Raw genomic sequence first — 20393 nt, forward strand, 5'->3', positions numbered from 1 at the left:
ATTTCTCTCCCCTGCTCCCTCAGCCACCGTTAGCCACCATCACACTTTGGGCTCTCTACATTTGCCTCGTCTAGATATTTCATGTAACTGAGCTCCTACAGGAGCCCTGGGGGTGTAGGGCTTCATGTTGGGCTGCAATCCAAAAGGCCAGCAAAACCAGGTTTTCTACTCCGGACAAAGTTACAGTTTCAGAAACTCACAGGGGCAGTTCTGCCCTGTGCTATAGGGTCACTATGAGTCCAAAGTAACTCCATGGCATTGTTTTTTATTTTTTATGTTTTGAACTTATAGGCCAGTTTTGGGCCTTTTGTGTTCCACTTCCTCCCTCAGTAAAATGTTCCCAAGGCTCACGCATGTTACCACATGTAGCAGGGCCCCTTTCTGATTAATATGCCATTGTCTAGCTAGAACACATTGTACCTATTCATCTATTCACGGACATTTGGGTAGTTTCCACCTTTGGCACTTGTCCTGCAGTTAATATCCACATATGGAGATCTGTTTGTTCCTGCCTGCTTGACTTTGGGAAAACTTTGTTATCTGATTAGTGCTTTGGAGGATCCACTCTGATATCAGAGTGGCGAAGCAGACGGGGGAAGGCAGGGAAACAGTTCAGGCTCAAAGGGATATCTAGGCAGGGGAATCAGGAGTTGTGGAGATAGTGGGCTCCCAGAGAAGGGGCTTGGGCTTGGGGCTGTGATGGGATGAGGAGCTAGGGGCTGGGGATGCCCAGGGCTCTACTGGGGTGCAGAGCTAGGCTAAAAGCCCAGAGCCAAAGACACAGGAGCATCAGAGATCAGGTCACGTGGCAGCCACGGGCACTAGATGACCTGAAGAACTGGCCGGGAGCCCGGAGCTGCTCGTAGGGCTGGGCTGCAGCTAGTGATGTGGTGCCCTGACAGGACCCCCTAGAAAGGGCTGTGAGTTTCAAGGGAGGGGCCAGGCTGGAAAGGCCTGTTTGGGGCTGTCAAGCTATGCCAGGTGCAGGTGGTGATGCCAGCAGTGCCACTGTACCTTGCCTGCTTGGCACTGAGATTGGACCCAGTGATTTCCTTCCAACTCCTTGATATCACAGCACCCTTTAAACAGCTGGAGGGTTGGCTGACAGTTTGTGGAGCCGACATAGGGCCCAATGATGGCGAAGAGAGAAACTGGGGGAAAAACCCTACCAGACAGGAAGCTCCGCCGAAGGCTCCCCTACAGAGCAGAGTCCAGAGTCCAGTCTGGGTGGGAGCTGCCTTCTTGTGAGGGAGTGGGTCCACATATATAAGGAAGTTCATGAAAGGCTTAGCAGCTAACAGTCCAAATCCCAGTTGCCCTCAGTTAGATAAGACTTCTCTAGCAATCCAGGATGATTTCTGAGAGTGTAAGGAAGCGTGGCCGTCTTTTGCCTGCAACTCCTTAGGCCAGGAAATCCGAGGCCAGGCCTGGCCGAGGTATGCGCCACTGCAGTCAGCTCACAGCCTCTCAGAGGGCCGGAGGGAGGTCTGAGGAAGGGCAACTAGGGCCAAATGCTCAGGACCAGGGCTGAGCAAGCCTGCGCTCCCAGGTTGTCAGAGAAAAGGTGGTGATCTTTTGCAACAGGAAGTGCCCTGGGCTTCTGACTGGCTCTTAGCCTCCAGTGTCACTGCCAGTTTGTGAGGGTCGAGTTGGCAAGAAGGTACCTTGCTGCCCTAGTGCAGCACCTGAGGTGACGGACTCTCCAAGCCTCATCCAGGCCGTCAAAGGACAGAACGCAACCCCTGGCTATGGCAGCCCCACTGGGGTGCCTCTGGTGTCTTGGGAGCAGGGCAGGGATCCTGGGGGCAGAGACAACAGACAGCAGGAGCACCTCCCCCCACCTGGCCCTCCCACTCTGGTTGGGGTATCTGAGTTATGCCGGTGGTCAACTGTTTTGAGCATTGCCTCAGTCTGAGGGACCCAAGGGAATTTACCTGCCTCTCTTTATTCCAGAGCTTTGCAGAAGGAAATCCATTCTCAGCAATGCAAAAGTTGGAGCCTAGTCCTGGGAGAAAAGTCACTCATTCCCAGGAAGTCAGGCTGAGGCAAAATGTGTGGTTTGCTCGTCAAAAGGCCAGATTCCTGGGAAAGGCCCACTTCCAAAAGGGTCCCCGATCCTCATCCAGGTCTGGCTGGCCCGAGTTCAGAGACCCTCACTCCATACCACCAAACACTGACTGCTCCCAGGGGGCCTGCTGGAACTCTCCTGAATGCCAGAGCAGCACCAAGAAACGGCCAGGCTCTCTCGCTCCGTCTCTGCTTCTCGGTCGAACAATCACAGACATGCCCGGAAACTCCATCTCACTTGCCGTGGGCCCTACAGCTGCACCTAGGTAATCTTGGGTCCCACTGGTGACATCTTGCTCCTGTGAGACCCACCTGGTTTCTACTGCTCACTTTCTCCTGTAAGGACTCGAGTCCCCAGTACTGCCAATTCTCTTCTTCCCATTGCCACCAAATGTCTCCTGACTGCCTGTACCTGCTTCCTCAGCCCACACTCCCTTTGCAAAAAGACAAATAACAGCAGTTTGGTCCCTGCCCCTACTGCTGGGCCTGAGCTACCTCTTCAGAGATCTCTTAATTATACTGGTTTACTTGGGAGGCTTGACTGAGGTGGCTGAAATCCAGGAAAGAGGTTCTTTCTCCATAGTCTGCCCGCAAACCCACAGAAAGTTCTTCTGACTTGAAGTCATGTCATTGTCAAAGATTTCTTCCTCACTCTGCCCACAGACTTTCCTCAACCGTCTCTTCTCATCCCTTAGGCAAGCTGCTCACTCCACAGGTTCAACCCTTTCTGTGGAATCAAAGCTGTTATTTTCTGTCCAGTCCATTCATAGGTTTCCAGCTGGCTGTGGACATTTGCCTCCAGATTCTCACAGGCAACTAACCTACCAGGTTCACAAGCAATCCGTTCCTCTCTTAACTACTACCCCAGCAGCCCCCCAACCTACAAGGTAGCATCCCTCACTCTCCATTAGTTGATCTCTTCTCACTTCGTATCCCAATGCCATTACCCTGATTCCAGTTTTCCAGAGGGGTCCAGAGAGGATAAGCTATTAGTTAATATGAGAAGGAATTGGGATTTGCCTCGACCCTTCATTCACGCAGCAGTAATTTATTGAGCTATCTGTATCCAGCAGGGCTCACAGCAGCTGGAGATACAGTACTGAGCAAGACACAAATGCTTTGCTCTCAAGTTTACATGCTTAGGAAGATACCGGTAATTTAAACCAACAAATACATATATGGTATGCCAGCGTGCTATGGAAAAGGCAAAGCAGGGTAAGAAAGATAGGTGATGATAAGGCAGGTGCTGCTCTTTTATATGGGAAGCTTCATCTATAAGGCCCTCCTATTGGAAGAGGACAGAATGATTGCAGGGGGGCTATGAGGTCAATCTCCAAAGCCAGAGAGAACACAACTAACAAATCCAGAACTCTTAGTTTTGGGAATATAAGTTAAAAGGTAGTCACAAAATCAGGTTGTTGTTGCTAGTTGACTCATAGGGACCCTGTGTAGTACATACTCACAATCATTGCTGTGTGGGCCCGTTGTGGCCACGGTGTTATCAGTCCATCTTGTTGAGGGGCTTCCTTTTCTTGGTGACCCATTACTTTACCAACATGCTTTCTCCAGGGGTTGGTCACTCACACCTGATAACATGTCCAAAGTATGTGAGACACTATCACTATCCTTGTTTCTAAAGAACATTCTGGCCCTACTTTTTTCAAGATCTATTTACTCTTCTGGCAATTTATGGTGTATTTAATATTCTTTGCCAACACCATAATTGTGGCAGTTACATAATCTCTTGTCAACTTGCGCAAAGGGGTGGAGTCTAGCCTGTCAATCAGGTCATAGTCAATGAGGTTTCTGTATGGGGATGGCCTTCTGAGGATTCTGGGAACTCCTGTCTTCCTCCCTGGAGGTGGGACACACACTCTCTTTGCTTTGACTTTCTGCTGACAAACCATATGGAGCTATGCTGATTGCAGTCAGAGGCTTGGAACTAGAGGAGGCACACGGAGACCCACACCAGCGCTGAGATGCTTCCACCATCACTGGATCCACAAGACTTTCCACCCACTGACCTGTGATCTTCCTCCATTCAACATCATTGTATGTGCTGCGTGAATCTGCAGAAGAATTTATAGACTAGTATAGGGCAAATGGGCTAATATCGGACTTATGGACTAATATCAAACTTATGGACTTGATCTGGAATGGACTGGGATGTTTTCTTAATATACAATTACTCTTTGATATAAAACTTTCTTTTACTCACATATGAGTGTCTCTGAATTTGTTTCTCTAGTCAACCCTGACTAACACAATAATTTAAAGGCATTAATTCTTGTATTTTCCTTATTCATTGTCAAACTTTCACACATGGCATTTGAAAATATCATAGGTCAGGTGCACCTTAGTTCTCAAAGTAACATCTTTGCTTTTTAATAGTTCAAAGAGATCTTAATGCAGTGTATTTTCCCAATGAAATACATTCTTTGATGTCTTGACTGTGATTTCCATGGGTATTAATTGTGGATCCAAGTAAAATGAAACCCTTGACCTGTAGTCTTTAATCTTCATCAGTGACTGCTTCAAGTCCTCTTTGTTTTTCATAGGCAAGGTTGGGTTACTGCATATCATACGTTAATGAGACGTCCTCTAATCCTGATGCCATGTTTTTCTTCATAGAGTAGTAGTGTCTCAGATTATTTGGTCAGCATACAGACTGAATAAGTGGTTTAATTTAATACTATCAGTCTCCTGAAATGGTTGAACCATGTGGACCAATTCTGATTCAGTGACTGTATTCCTCCCATTGTCCTTTGATGCTTGTGTCAGTCAAGATTTTGCTTATAGAATACGTCAATATTGTAACGTGAGACCTGACTGCTTTCTTCAGTTCTTGTGTTCTGAGATGCATAGCGTTCTTCCCTCTTGGTTTGCTAACTCCAGGTTTCTGTACATTTCATTGTAATGGATTGTTTTCTTGAGCTGCCCGTTGGATTCTGGTCAGCTCTCCTACTTTATCATTTATTCCCTTTGTTTTACCTTTCTTGTGTTCAAGAGCAAGTCTCATAGTCTCTTCTGATAATCTTTTCGGTCTTCTCGTTTGGTTACTTCATTATGCCTTTGGCCATTAGAGTTCAACACACAAAATCTATTCTTGGCCTACACTCAGGTGGGCTATTGTCAAGGTTGTATTTTAGCTTGTTTTCATTTTCCTCAACTTGAGCTTGCTTACGAGCAAATGGTGGTGTTCCGCTAATGACATCATTTCCAGTCCTTTTTCATAGAGGTAGTCATGATTTCTGTATCTTCCATCTGCTGAGGGCGGTTTAGTTGCCATTTATGTGGCTCAAAAGAGGTATTTGCAATAAAGCATTGGTCTTGCAAAATTCTATCATGCCGTCTCCGGCGTTTATGTCAAGGCCATATTTCCAATTATCAATCTTACTTCCTGGTTTCTAACTTCCAATGATTATTAATGCATCCATCTTGATTGCATGTTTTATCAATTTCAAACTGTAGAAGTTAGTAAAAAATATTCCATTTTCTCATCTTTGACATTAGTGATCCATGAATAAATTTGAATAGTAACTTCTAACTCATATTCCTTATATGTGCATGTATATTGTCCCAACAATGACAGTGTTAAACTTGAAATGTTCTTTTTAAGGATGAATGTGATGCTATTCATTTTGTTAAAATCATTTTATTGGGAGCTCGTACAACTCTTCTCACCATCCATCCATCCATCCATCGTGTCAAGCACATTTGTTGCCACCATCATCGAGATAGTTTATTGTGCCAGCCTGGCCGATAAACACAAGTGGGATTAACTGAAGGGCAGAGAGATAAATGCCTTGGTGAGTCTCGCCTTTCTTGTCTCTTGCTCTTTGATCATCGGACCAGTGTGTGGCTGCCTTGCTTGTCCTGTGCCTCAATTTAAAGGCTACACTACCTGTGGGACACCTAGCCTGTGGACTGTGTCGCTGTAAGTTGAGGTCCCTTTAAGACATCGCTGGAGCTGGGGACTGGCAGTTGGTGACCTGCCTTCTGATTGGCTGCTGTGCTGACATAGCCTAGCTCTCTCTATTAATAAAGATCTGGCAGCAGATTGGACTGGAAGGACTGCTAGTCTCTCACAAGTCTCTCACGGGAGTTGAATTGAGCCATTTGTAGTGCTTTATAATTTAACTGTTTCTTTCTTGTATTATATATTTAACTGTATATGATTTAACAGTTCATTCCTTGTTATATATCTACTTATCTTTATAACTAAATATATTAAATTATCGGCAATTTGGTTTTATCTCTCTAGAGAATCCTAACACAATCATCAAAACATTTTTTCACTTGAGCCCTTAGTATCAGCTCATTTCCCCCTCCCTCTCGAACACTTGATAATTTATAAATTATTTTTCACGTCTTACACTGTCTGATGTCTCCCTTCACCTACTTTTCTGTTGTCCATTCCCCTGGGAGGGGGCTATTGTGATTGGTTCTCTTTCTCCCCCACCTTCTCGTTACCCTCCTGGTATCACTACTTTCATTATTGGTCCTGAGGGACTTATCTGTCCTGGATTCCCTGTTTCCAGCTCTTATCTGTACCAGTGTACATCCTCGGGTCTAGCCAGATTTGTAAGGTAGAACTGGGATCATGATAGTGGGAGGAGGAAGAGTGAAAGAACTAGAGGAAAGTTGTATGTTTCATGGTTGCTATACTGCACCCTGATTGGCTGTCATTCATTTCCAATGTGTCATTTCTGGCAATGAAGACCATGTGGTTGCTGGATTCAGAATGGTTAATACCAGGCCGCCTTTATTGACAAAATATCAAAATATGAAGCCATTGTTGTCAACGTAGCCTCCATTTAGTTTAGTTTCCATATCTCTAGCCCTTCTTTGAAGTATTCTATGTTCTTCATATTATATCACATCAAAACAGCAGTTTTGCCATGTTTGAGGACACTCAAATTGTGTTTCTTTTCATTGGGAACAAAAAAGAAGTCTGAAGGGGCAAGTTCATGCTTGAGAGATGGATAGGGTAAGATTTCCCAACAACATTCTCATAGGAAAACCCTGCTACAGCCTTGAAGAATAATCAGGTGTCTTGTCATCATGGAAAAAATTCCTTAGAGCAATTTCCTTGTCCTTTTTTCTAACCAAAGCACGCTTCAATTTTCTTAAAACTTTTAAGAAAAAATTCCTTAGAGCAATTTCCTTGTCCTTTTTTCTAACCAAAGCACGCTTCAATTTTCTTAAAACTTCATTCTATTCAAGAAAATCTATCCAGATTACCTCTTAGAATCCTCCCCTCCCCCCCCAAACAAACAAAACCCCACAGTTGCCACAATTTTCTCACCTGGATTCTCTGCCCAATTACCTCAGAAGCCAGGGTTTTGATTGGACCTTGCTCTCTGGATCACATTGGTAAATCCAAGACTTGTTCCTAGATATGTTCCTTCCATAAAATTGTCATTAGCTTTGATCTTACTTCCAGGACAGATGACAAAATCAGCTCTGAGCTAGCTGACCTTAGCATGCTTTGGAGTAAAAAACTTGATGAGGCCAAGATGTTCAAACCACATGAGATCCCAACTTGTGGTAACTATGGCATCGGTGGTCATTTTATGGTCTTCTTCCATCAGTTCTGGGCTTCAGCCAGTTTCTTCACTCATCCAAGGTTGATGGTCTTTCCTCTGTCGGCTCATCTCTGGGTGTTCCTTTCTTCCCAATGCCTGACCCACTGTTGTGGGGCAGCCCTACCATAGACCTGTTGCAAAACTTCAATGATTCTGGAAGATATCCCCATGAGTTGTTAAAGAGAGTTAGCCCTGACCTCCACGTTGTTTTTCTATGGCACAAGTATACTTTTTTGGTTAAAGGCACTTTAACAACACTACAACAAACACATTACTGAGAAACTTCTACCAAAGACCTGCTATACCCTCGAGGAAGAAGCATGATGGGAAAAAGTTCCTTGGTGCAATTTCCTTAGATTTTTTTTAACCAAAGCATGTTTCAATTTTCAACAAATTAGGTATTGTTTGGAATAAACCTGTATATATATTGACTGGAACCCTAGAAGCAATATTTCATTTATTTTTGTAAAAACCAAGAGACTTCTATTTTCAAATATTTTAAATGGGAAACATTGGTTGTTAACAGGAATGGGGAATTGGTGACTGGGAGAACAGAGTGGGAATATTTTGCTTTAAAAAAAACAAACACTCTTCTAACCTTGAATTTTGAACTGCATAAATGTATTTCCTATTTAAGTCTTGAAAAAGTGAATGATTTGAAGTGTTTTGAAAAGGATAGATCATTTTCATGGCAGTACTTCCCCTAATAGGCCTATTCTCAGATCCATCAACTTCAGCCAGAACCTTGTAGATACAGAGCCTCCAGGGCAGTGGTCCTCAACCTTCCTCACATGGTGGGGACACCCAACCATAACATTATTTTTGTTGCTACTTCATAACTATAATTTTGCTACTGTTACGAATCCTCATGCAAATATCTGACATGCAGTATGTATTTTCATTGTTACACACTGAACATCATTGAAGCATAGTGATTCAGCACAAAACATGTAATTAATATATTGTGAAATACTTATTTTTAATTACAAATAAATGACATTTTGTCTGGAAACATGGGGGTAAGATGGGTAACATTCATCATGCCGGGTACTTGTATGTGGGCGTATATACATGTGGACAGACCCACCTGGAGACAGAGCGGTGTCTCGGTTCCTAAGACCATCAGAAATATGTTTTTTGATAGTCTTAGGCAACCCCTGTGAAAGAGTCATTCGACCCGCCAAAGGGGTCACGGCCCACAGGTTGAGAACCACTGCTCTAATGTTCCTGAGAGGGTAGAATTTTGACCTTGAGGACAGCTGTTCAGCAACCTTCCTGGCTGGCCGAGTGTGTGTGTGTGTGTGTGTGGTCACCAGGCAATTAGTGACCAGAGACAGGCTCCCTTGTGGTGACAGGACACGGAACTTGGGATGCTGAAAATCAGGATGTTTGCTAGATGTCAACAAACACTCCATGTTTGGCTCACCTGGGCTAAGTTCTCACTCTTGACTTCAATCTTCTGATTTTACTGGAAAGCCATGGGCAGAGGACCCACAAGTTAGGGTCAGCCAGCAGCCACTGTTTGAGCAGCCATGCTCTCCTGGTTTCTTTCATGTGAAGCTGGGCCAGAAAAGGCATTGTGAGGGTGCTTCCATGGTGTGTGGGGGAGGGCTGGCTCTCTAGGTGGCAAAGCATGAAGGAAAATAATGGTGCTTGAGGGGCCTCTGGGAGCTGGGGCATCCTGATTTCATCCTCACCTAACAAGCACTAGGCCGTGGTAGAGAAGGTGGGCTGGAGGGTGGTGGGGCGGTTGGCCCAACATGGCATGATGGGGTCAGATGGGTATGGGAAATGGTTATTGTCCTTTAAATATTACATGTTTTGCCAAATTACTGATCCCAGTCTCCATAAATCAAGGCTGTCAGACTCCCATATCCAAGTCATTGGAGTATTCTTAAGAGATCCTCAGCAGTGGCAGAGGCCAAGTGCCTAGAACTGAGCTTGGCCCTCAACAAGCCTTGGAAGTTACATAAATGAATGTTTTTTAGATTTTCCTGAGTGGTAGTAAGCAGTGAAAACCAGTGTTGTACACCACCTCCAGAAATCCTGTGTTAACCACCCAGGGCCAAGGCCCGTCTCCACACCCCCCACCCCCAGGAAAAGCAAACCCGGGTTCTATTTCCTTCTTTCACAACTCTCAGCAGCAAAAGCTGTACCCTTCCCATATAAATGCAACAAGGATTTCTTTGTAATCCACTGCAAAGGAAGACGCTTAAGCTTTCCGGGTAACGAGAAAGCTAGCTGGATTGGCAGGCAACCTCAGGTGGCTAATGAGTAATGTTTGTGGTCTGTCCAAAGGGATCAGGCTTCCATGACTTAAAAAAGCAGTCCTGGTGAAGGGTGCTGTCTGGACGGTGTTGGGGAGGTCACGCCTCTCAGGTAAGGGCAACCCCAGGGCCGTGCATGTGCAGCTGCTTGGCAGTAATGCACCACAGGAGAAATGCCTTGTTATAGCTTTGGAACCTGATGCACCACTTGTCACCCTGGGTTTTGGGTTCATCAGTTAGAGAGGGAATGTGGGATTCCTCCAGCTCTCACCACTTTACGATACCTAACTTCTCTCCTTAGCAACAAACACAACACCATTGGGAGAGGCAATGGTGGTGGTGGGCAAGGGGGAAGGTGGGGATGACTTTGGGGGTCATTCATTTCAAAATGGGGGCAGTGGTATGTTTTGTGGATTAAACAAGATAAAGTGCATGGAAAGACTGGATCATGTCACCTTATGGTGACATGCAAAATACACACGGGTTTCCTTCCTTGGTTCCTACTTTCAGCAAATGTGAGAGGGATGTAAATGTGTTGACATGTCTCAAAATATAACCATTCCCAAGAGTGAGAGAGTTTTGACATCAGGTCTGATTCACGTCTAACGCTAGAGGCCTGCCCCATCCCTAACCTTCCCAGAGAGGTACTGGAAGATCGAGGGCAAAGGTTGCAAGGAGAAGCACATGGGCATACGCCACAGGAAGCACTACTCGGACACATAAATAGGTATGGCCCTGCTACACGACCAACCTTGCCGGGCACCATCTCAGACCCACTCTGTGGCAGCGCTAGGTGACTTGGGTCCTGGGTAGCCCATACAAGAGGTCCCAGGCAGGGAAGCTTTTGTGGGAAGGTGCAGTCAACCTCCTCCTTTCAAGGCAGGTCAACACCATCCGAGACTGGATGGCAGGCAGTATGGGATAAAGAGGTCACCGCTGAGGAGCAAAACATGATTCTAAATGAGGCACAGGAAGACAGATTTTCCTTCACTTAACCATTTACAGGGCCCCAGAGCTCTGGGAGAACATCAGCTGAGAGCAGCAGGGCGTGCTTACAGTGGGAGCTCGGGGAGGACCACTTCTTCAAACCCAGGCTCCCTGCCTGCTTCCCAGGCCCCTCCTTCCCCATGCTTGACACAGAACGGCTGACTCTCATGCCCTACTCTCCGGAGTAGGCAGGGGGTTTCCTGTTTGGTGGAGACTCATCATCATAACATAGAAACTGAACCTTCAGCTTCCCATGAGGAAGGAGGATGTATCTGAAATCTAGGAAGAGTCATCATCTGAGGTGTCCCAGGCCAACAGCGGACACAGGGTCTCTTGCTTTGAAGGCCTTACCCTCTGGCTGTGCTGAGATAACTATGCGTGACAGGGCGGGGTGAGCAAAACTGGTGGCTTGCCCCCAGTTCGAGATATGGACTGTGTCCTGCACACAAACAGAGCGGAGGCTAGGTTGTTAGGAGAAACATTCTGCAGGGGTGCTAACCAGACCCTGGGTAGACAAAAGGATTGTGGGCATAACCACCTTAGTGAGGCCAGTAGGTGACTCTGATTCTTGTGAATTCCAGCTCGCTAAGCACAACCCCAAAGGTGAGGGGCGACCCTTTTCTCTGAAGGGCCTGGTCAGTAAGAGGAGAGGCTGCAGCCTGTGGTAGTCCAGAGGGAGCCTCATGGGTGACGGCGCAATATGTTAGTGATGGGGTGCTCCTAACTACAACTACTCAGGCTTGCTCACATCATCATCGGCATGTGGGTGGTGGGGGTGCAGGAAGCCAGGGCCTTCCTCACATAACAGGCATCAGAGAAGGGCTGCCTGCACATGCGAGACCAGAGCATGAACCCTTCCCACAACATGCAAAATGATCTCTCCCAAATAGAAAGGGCTGGGTCCTAGAGGTTCACTCTTCTAAGTCTTGACACAGGGTCTCTTTCTGGACTTGCTGGGCATTGCTTGATGTTTAGGTTTCCCATTTGGCCCTACCCTCGACCCTCAGACAAACTGGGACAGATTGGGGACTTTGATGTTGAGGTCGCCGATGTTGATGTTCCGAGGAATCTCAGGCAGATTGATGTTCTTCACAGCAGACACAGCCCGGGCGGGGGCTGCTGAGAGGCCACCCTGGGAAGAAAGGAGAGGCAGCATAAGAGGCAAATTCCCATCATCTGTTCTCCATTTACAAAAAGCAGGGGACAGTGGCCTCGAAGTCCAATCTGAACACACGTCATCCAGTTTTGATTTTTCCTCCGTACACCTCACAGGGAGGCAGACAGCAAAAAGGATAAAGACAAAGGCGGAGACAGGGCAGTCTTTGGACTAGAAGGGCTTATCCAAACACTGTCCTCCTTCACGGAGGCCGTGCCTCATGTAGCTTGGTTGCTCCAGCAGCCAACAGTGCCCAGCACATGGTTGGTGCTCATCAAGTGATGGCTGAAATGACGTGCCATAGCTACATTCCACATTAGAGCACTTTTCAGGTTAGGAAACGAAATAAAACTAAACAAAAGAGGCCCCCTTTTTTTCTCTGAAGAGACTGAAGATTTATAGACAGACACAAGGCCACAGAGAAATTCTTAAAAGGGAAAAGAATGTCAGAGCTCTTAAGCAACTGCTGGCCAACTAATGACAGGGGGCAGAGTTGGCCTGGGCAATGTCATGTGGTACCAAGCTGGGTGGAAAGAGCACAGAATGCGGAGCCGTGTGGCCCTGGCAAGGAAGCAGCACAGACATCGGCCACTGCCAGCTTCATGCCAGTATGTGCAAAGATGGCTGGCAGAGCCTCCCCTCACAATCATCTTCCCCGACTGGCCACTGTCAGGGTACTGAAGCCAGCTCTAGGTTCACTCTGCACGTCTCCTTTTCTGTTGGTTTCCAAACCTCTTGCCTCTGACTCACTCACTATTCCTGGAAGCTTCCCAGCTTGCATTTCGAAAAGAATGGTAGCTGCCACAATAGCTGTGGTCTGGAACAACCTCTTCAGTAGGGCTGCCAGTCATTACAGAAATAATTCCTGGTTTCGTTCAGATTGAATTCTGCTACAGTTAGTAAGGGAACTCTTTAAGGCACTCAGATAACTAAAGAGGCAACGTGTTCTGCTATTTCTGCTATATGTAGAGGTGTGTGCCTATAATCTCTACTCCCTGGAAAGATGGAGGAAGGAGATGGCGAGATCTTAGGAGGATGAACAAGGGTTTACAAAAACCCTAACTCACTGCCATCGTTGAGTTGATGCTGATCCATAGTGACCTGATAGGACAGGGCAGAACTGCTCCTGTGGGTTTCCAAGACTGTAGCTTTACGACAGTCCAAAGAATCATTTTCTCCCATGAAGTGACTGATGGTTTCAAACTGCTAACCTTATGGTTAGCACCTCAGTGTGTAACCCACTACACACCACAAAGCCTAAGGGAAATACTTAAAAACCCAACCCAACCCTTTATAGCTTTTGATAATATTAGCTGGAAATAAGTAACTCCTACCACAGGTATGATGTCAGACTCCAGTTCCCAAGCTCCTTAATTCTAGTGAAAGCAAAAACCCACTGCAATTGAGTAAATTCTGACTCATAATGACCCTATATCCAGTTTCTGAGACTATAAATCTTGATAGGAGCGCACAACCTCATCTTTCTTTTGTGGAGTGGCTGGTGGGCTTGAACCATTGACACTGTGGTGAGCAGCCCAACACTCAATCCACAGTGTCCCGAGAGGAGGGCTCCAGTTAGCCCTAGACAAAGGTAAAGTAGTGCTGATAAGGCTAACGAGAAATAAGATGTCATGGTTATGGTGGTTTAACTGTTGGCTTGGCTAGGCCCTGGTTCCCAGTGCTGTGGCAGATACCTGGTGATCACCTTCCACTTTGTGATGATGTCAGCAGTCAACCAGTTAGGAGGGGAGTCCCTCTGGGAGTGTGCCTGGTACCCCCAATAGCTGGGTGCTCTGACAAAGCTCTCACTCTCTCGGGCTTGCATCCAGTCCATTATTCTCTGACTTCTGGTTCTTGGGGTTTAGGAGGCAGTGGGCTGCCTGCCCTACTGATTTTGAGTTCATTAGCCCCTGCAAACACTCCTGGGACAACCTGCAGTCTGAAGGCTGGCCCAGCAGATTTGGAACTAGCGAGCTTCCACTACTACCAGCACCATGTCTGGAAATAAAGCGCTCTCTATAAAGTACTTATACATTTACATGCCACTGGCACTGTTCCTCTAGAGAACCAAGCCTAAGACATAAGGAAACTGGCAACCCTGCGGCCTGACTTCATACCCGTTGACTCCAGGCCGCAGAGCTGCCAATTTCCACATTTTCAGTTAGCCTTAGACAGAGTTACAGTAGTGTTTGGACTGTAACCACCCGCACAAACCACGGACCCCCATGGGCTCTGGCTAGATCTGAAAGATCCCATGAGAAACACAGTGAGGAGGTCAGCCTCGGCGAACACATAAGTCAGGAAATCACACTGGAACTGGCTAAGAAGATGCTGGGTCCCTTCAGAGACCCTGTGGCTCTGAGAAAAGGGGTTAGAAGGCCCAGCAGCAAGCAGGCCAGACTCCGTTGGCCTTCCTCTGCCACCCCAGGCCTTTCCAGTCACACTTCAGGCGTAAAGTCTGGGCTTCCAGACCTCGTTTCTACCTGTGTGATTTTCCAGAATGGCCTTTCCATCAGCCTGCTTGAGTGAACTCCAGGAAGAAAGCAGATGAGCACAGGCACACCCACTGTATTGCACTTCACAGATAATCACTATTGTTGTTTGACAAAGGGAAGGTCTGTGGCCACCCTGGAGAGAGCAAGCCTATCGCCTCCATTTTCACCACCGTATGAGCTCCCTTTGTGCCTGTGGCAGTTACATAATATGTCAACTTGAGTGAAGGGGTGGACTCTAGCCTGCCAATCAGGCCATAGCCAATAATGCCTCTGCGTGAGCATGGCCTTCTCCAAAGGATTCTGGGAACTCCAGTCTTCCTCCTTGGAGGCGGGACACAAACTCTCCCTGCAAGACATTCTTGTGGACAAGCCACATGGAGCTACGCTGATGGAGCCAGAGCCCTGGAGCTAAAGGAGCCACATGGAGACCCACGCCAGCTGAGATGCTTCCACCACTGCTGGATCCACAAGACTTTCCACCTACTGGCCTGTGATCTTCCTGCATTCAGTGTCATTGCATGTTGCATGAGTCTGAAGAAGAATTTATGTACTGGCATTGGACATTTGGGCTAATATCGGGCTTATGAACTTGATCTGGACTGGGGTGAGATGTTTTTCTTAATATACAATTACTCTTTGATATAAAATTCTTTCTTACACACATAAGTGCCTCTGGATTTGTTTCTCTAATCAACCCAGACTAACACAGTGCCTGTGTCTCATTTTGCTTAAGTCTCACAACATTCTAGAGTATTCCATAAAGGTCTATGAAGAGTGGAAGGGTATAGTGGTTGACCTGTACTAGGAACCCAAACACTGACCTGCTTGCCTTACGGTGGTATCAGCTCTATAATTGAGGTCTGGAAGCAAACGCCAGTATCTCTGAGCTAGACCTGTATTGAATGTTGCCCATGTTTCCAAAGCAACACAGAGCAACACATGTACATTGTATACCCTCTGCCCGGGTCTTTCTTCTATCAGCCAGGACAGGAGTCCAGCTGTTCACTCACCTCTGATTTCTCCAGCCTGTTTTGAGCTTCAATCTGAGCCACGATTTCATTCATGTTTGTTTCCAACACCATGCCACCCATCACCACCTCCTGAAGGATATAGTGCACCTAGAGGGGGAGGAAAAAACGGAGGGTCAGTGCCCTGGGTGGTGGGTAGGGTGCCACCTAGAAGGAAGCCTTACGGCTTTTCCAGCTGCAGGGAGCCAATCATGACACCAGGCCCCAATCATCATCTCAAGTGGGGTCCTGAGGTGAGGCAGCTCCCCACTGTTGTGGGCAAAGCACAACAACTCTCTCTCCTTAGCAAGGTGGTGGTGGTGGGGGTGAGGTGGTGGCCGAGAGCCCAGGCTGTAGGGCCAGACTGGGCCTGTTTAAATCCCACCTCTACTATTTGTGAGTGCTTCGAAATCTTGCCAGGACTGTGGTGAGGGCTAGAGACAGCGTGGGAGGAGCACCTGGTCTGGCAGTGAAGGTTTTCAGTTACTGATGTGGTCACCCTAACTGGTGACCGTTAAGCAAGCTAGGCTCTGATAGAACACACGAAGCTGCCATGGGACTCTCCCAGGCTTCACCAGCCCGGGCCTCCAGCCCGCGCTCTGCTAGAGGGAAGGGACCTCACCCTCCAGCCTATGTCTCTATCTCCTATGTACAGCATACATAAGAACCAACTTAGAGTAAGGACTCAGCTAGACATCATCATCCCTGGACCCTCAGTTTTTAGCAAGCCAGTAGTTCTCCAAACAAAGCTGAACCCAGTGCATCCAACCGCCGTGATGACATAACACCCCCTCAACCATGGTCTCTTCTCCCCACGCCTCCTCCCCGCCCTCTATGGGCCATGGAAAGCCCTGGCTGAGTCAAGTCAGACTTGCCCATTGGGCGGTACTTCCTATTTCAAATCCAATCCAATTGCATCTAGGTGGCCTTCAAGGTGTTTTATAGTCAAATTGGGAAGACTGCCAGGATCACCTTGTACTGTTAACTAAGCCAGGAGCTGACAAACTAGTCCTGTAGGAGCTTGGAGGTGGCAGAGAGCTGTGGCCACAGAGACCACAGATGACTTGAGAGAGACAGTGAGAAGCTGGGCGCTGACATCACAGAAGCAGAGCAAGAATTTTAGTTGGAAGGCACTGGAGGAAGCAACTCTGCTGGGACCTGGACAGGTCTGAAGAGCACATTGTTCTGGTTGAACTTCAGGTTTTGGCAAGAGAAAGGCTTACGCTAAGGCTGAGAAAGGAGCTCAGGCCTAGAGCAGGCCTTCTCCACTCAGAATACTGACAGTTCGAAGCTGGAACATTCTTTGCCCTGTACGCCTCTGCCCACTAGACTGCCCAAACTCTCCCCAGTTGAGAATGACGTGTCTAGAGTCAAGCCTCTCAACTGCAATGGATGTAAAGATGTACTCTGTAGTCACTGAAGAGCCAAGAACAAAGACGCACCTGTGTGCATGTGTGCGTGCATTTTTGATATGTTCTCCGTTGGCACATCAGTTCTTTGTGTTTTGCCCAAAGAAAAGGGAGAGACTTTGTGAACAGTTATATAGAGGGTCTATCTACTGACCTTTGGGTCAGTGCATTTCCTTACATGTACCTTCACCAAACCCGATTTACCACTGTTCTGTGTGTGTACACACACACACACACACACACACACACACACACACACACACACTTTCTAGTTTTATGCAAATTACTTTGTTATCCATATGCAGATGAAGATTTAGTACATAAGCCTCACATTTAGAAAATCTGCAAAGTGTTATGCAATGTGGGTCTGAAACTAGTCCCTGGGGAACTCTACTGTTGATGCTGCTCCAATAAGAAATGGACCTCAACTACAGTGGTTCCTTGGTTTAACCAATGCCTGCCTTCTTCCTGGGGGCCTATAGGACTACATGAGGTACGGAATGCAACCTCCATTGTAGGTGTGAGAAAGTGATACATGGAAAGAGCAATAAACAATCCCCATGCCAAGTTTTGTACAACTGCAGAGTGCACGCGGCCCCTTTCACACCGTGCATTCTTCAGAACCCCAAACTGCTTTCCACTCTGTCCATCCCTTGTCATCAGTCCATCTAGGGTCACTGAGAGACCTGGCCTACTGTGTCAAAGATCTCGGCTGCATTACTTCATGCTTCAAGCCCCGAGGCCTGAAGCAATGCCAGTGAGAGGAGGCAGATGAATGAACGAAAGGCTTTTCAAAGAAGAGAAAGCACATTTCTTGGGCTGCAGAGGCTCTGAAGATGATGGTAATGTAGGTGGTAGTGCATGCTTTATAGAAAAAGGCCTCGTAAACGGTTAATGGGACCAATGGGTGCTTACCGTATATACTTGTATATAAGCCGAGTAGTTTTATTTTTTGGAGAAATAAGATCATTTTATTAAAAGGCATAGGAGTGGAACATAATAAGTAGAAGGTTCTATCATATTCATATCAATCCAGAAAACCCATGCAATTTCTTTTTTTAAAAAATACTTTTATTGGGGGCTCTTACATCTCTTATCACAATCCATACATTCATCCAGTGTGTCAAGCACATTTGCTGCCATCATCATTTTCAAAGCATTCTCTTCCCACTTGAGCCCCTGATATCAGCTCCCCATTTTTCCCCCTTCCCACACCCTCCCTGCCCTCCCTCATGAACCCTTGATAAGTTATAGATTATTATTTCCATATCTTACATCGTCTTCTGTCGCCCTTCATCCACTTTTCCATATTCGTCCCTCTGGGAGGGGGTTCTAGGTTGGTCCTCGTCCCTCTGGGAGGGGGTTCTAGGTTGGTCCTTGTGTTTGATTCCCCCTTTCTCCCCCCACCCTCCCCTAATCCTCCTGGTATCTCTACTCTCATTGTTGGCCCTGAGGGGTTTATCTATCCTGGATTCCCTGTGTTTCTGGCTCTTACCTATAGCAGTGTGCATGTTCTGGTCTAATCCAATTTGTAAGGTAGAATTGAGGTCATGATAGCGAGGGGAAGGAAGCACCAAAGAACTAGAGGGAAGTTGTGTGTTTCATTGGTGCTATCCTGCACCCTGACTGGCTCAGCTCATCTCTTCCCTGTGACCCCTCTGTGAGGGGATGTCCAATTGTCTACAGATGGGCATTGGGTCTCCACTCGGTGCCCACCCACCCCCATCACCTTGGGTATGGTTTATTAAGTTGAGTTCTCCAGCACATTTTTAATGCAGTTTTTGTGGTAAAATTAGGTGCCTCGGCTGATATTCGGGTCAGCTTATACTCGAGTATATATGGTAATTAAAAAAGTTAGTTAAGACTTATGATTTGAACACGGCACATAGAGCCACCATATCCAATGCTGCTAAAAATGTGCTCCAAATACAAAGAGAAGTAAATACAAATGCAAGCTCCATTTTCAACACAAATAGAAGATAATCAAAACCTCAGACCCCCAAACAGGTGGAGAAGCTGTCAAAAGCAGGGCACTTCCTATAAAAACTTGAATTGGACAAAGGTGTGTGATAGATCTATGTACAACAGTGATTCAAAACTGCTGAGGTGGCTTCTATACAGTGAAATACCTCATGGGATTTGGTTTGTTCATTTAGAGGTTCTGAGTCCTGGCTTCTATGGGGCACTACAGTCTAAAGGCCAAATACCAGTAGTGTTTAATGCTGCTGTTCCACCTCCGACTGTGTTGCATAGTGTCTGTGCTCTTAGAAGTTTGCAAGACATCATCCATGGCACAACAACTGGTCTCTGTTCATTCAGAGAAAGAGAGGAAGAAGCAGCACCAGGTATAAGAGGAGGACAACCACTGCTTCCGTTGCCATGAGACCACATCACTGATGGGGTCATTACTGACATTTCAGTCCAAGAGTCCACAGGAAAATCCTGATCACAAGGGGAAACACAGAACAGCATTTCAAATTCTCACGACTCTAGCCTTTCTCCAGGAGAGTACATGAAAACCTGAAACTATTTCCCTGAGATCATCTTTAAACCTTAAACCACGAACATCTCCTGGAGCTGCCTTAAACTTAAACAATAGTTTAATTTAACTAGTAAAAAAGGTCTGCCTTGAGCATAATACTCTTTGAAAAATTATATGGGCTCAAGGTGACAACAGCCTCTCAAAAGATTAGACAGACTACTTGGGGGGGTGGGCAGTGCGTATATGTTACTAGGGGAGGAACAACTCAGAACAGGAGGATGATAATGGTAGCTGTGGAATAGTAAAATGTCTTAATATGGCCCTTTTACCCAGGTCTCATCGGGAGCCTGGTGGCATAGTGAACTACTTGTTGGACTGCTAAACACAAGGTCAGCAGTTTGAAACCACCAGTTGCAACCTGGAAGAAAGACGGGGTTTTCTATTCCCATAAAGAGTCACAGTCTCAGAAACCCACAGGGGCAGTTCTACCCTGTCCTATAAAGTCTCTGTGAGTTGGCACCGACGTGATGGAAGGCAGTGAAAGAGTGAGTGAGAGACTTACTCCCTTGGATATAAAGATAAGGCGGGGGCTGGGGGGGAGACTCTGGAAGAGCAATGTTCCAGAGACTATAGGGCAGATCAGGAGAAGCAGCACTGAGACTATGAGACAGGTCAAAGGACCACATGGCGGAGCGGCTAAGGACCAGTGAAAAACTTGGCTACTGGCTGAAAGGTGTTGCTGTGGATCAATGAATGCATCCTTACTGACCCTGACTTGTGGTAATATATTAACTTCCCTAATAACCCCCATAATCCTGTATTGTGAAGTCCGTGTGATCACAGCAGCAATTATTGAGCCCAGCACAGAAGTAGAGTTCGTGGGAGGAAAAGCTGGCATGAGACTAAGAAAAGCAGGATGGAGCATGGAGGCGATG

General features: G+C 46.7%; 1 protein-coding gene across 2 annotated transcripts in view; it reads right to left on the reverse strand.

Annotated features, from left to right (window-relative positions):
* Nucleotides 1-10902: 10902 nt before the first annotated feature.
* AP3S2 (adaptor related protein complex 3 subunit sigma 2) overlaps nucleotides 10903-20393 on the reverse strand; it is an 81360-nt gene continuing 71869 nt past the window's right edge. For both annotated transcript variants that reach the window (XM_045296504.1, XM_004709880.2), the window contains 2 exons: nucleotides 15571-15678; nucleotides 10903-12041 (listed from right to left, as the gene is read on the reverse strand). In XM_045296504.1, coding sequence (XP_045152439.1) covers nucleotides 11913-12041; nucleotides 15571-15678 — 237 coding nt within the window. In that variant the 3' untranslated portion in view covers nucleotides 10903-11912. The remainder of the gene's footprint in view (nucleotides 12042-15570; nucleotides 15679-20393) is intronic.

The sequence above is a fragment of the Echinops telfairi genome, unplaced genomic scaffold (assembly GCF_000313985.2).
Source record: "Echinops telfairi isolate 266 unplaced genomic scaffold, ASM31398v2 ScPeMD7_7409;HRSCAF=8447, whole genome shotgun sequence".
In the NCBI taxonomy this organism is placed as follows: domain Eukaryota; kingdom Metazoa; phylum Chordata; class Mammalia; order Afrosoricida; family Tenrecidae; genus Echinops; species Echinops telfairi.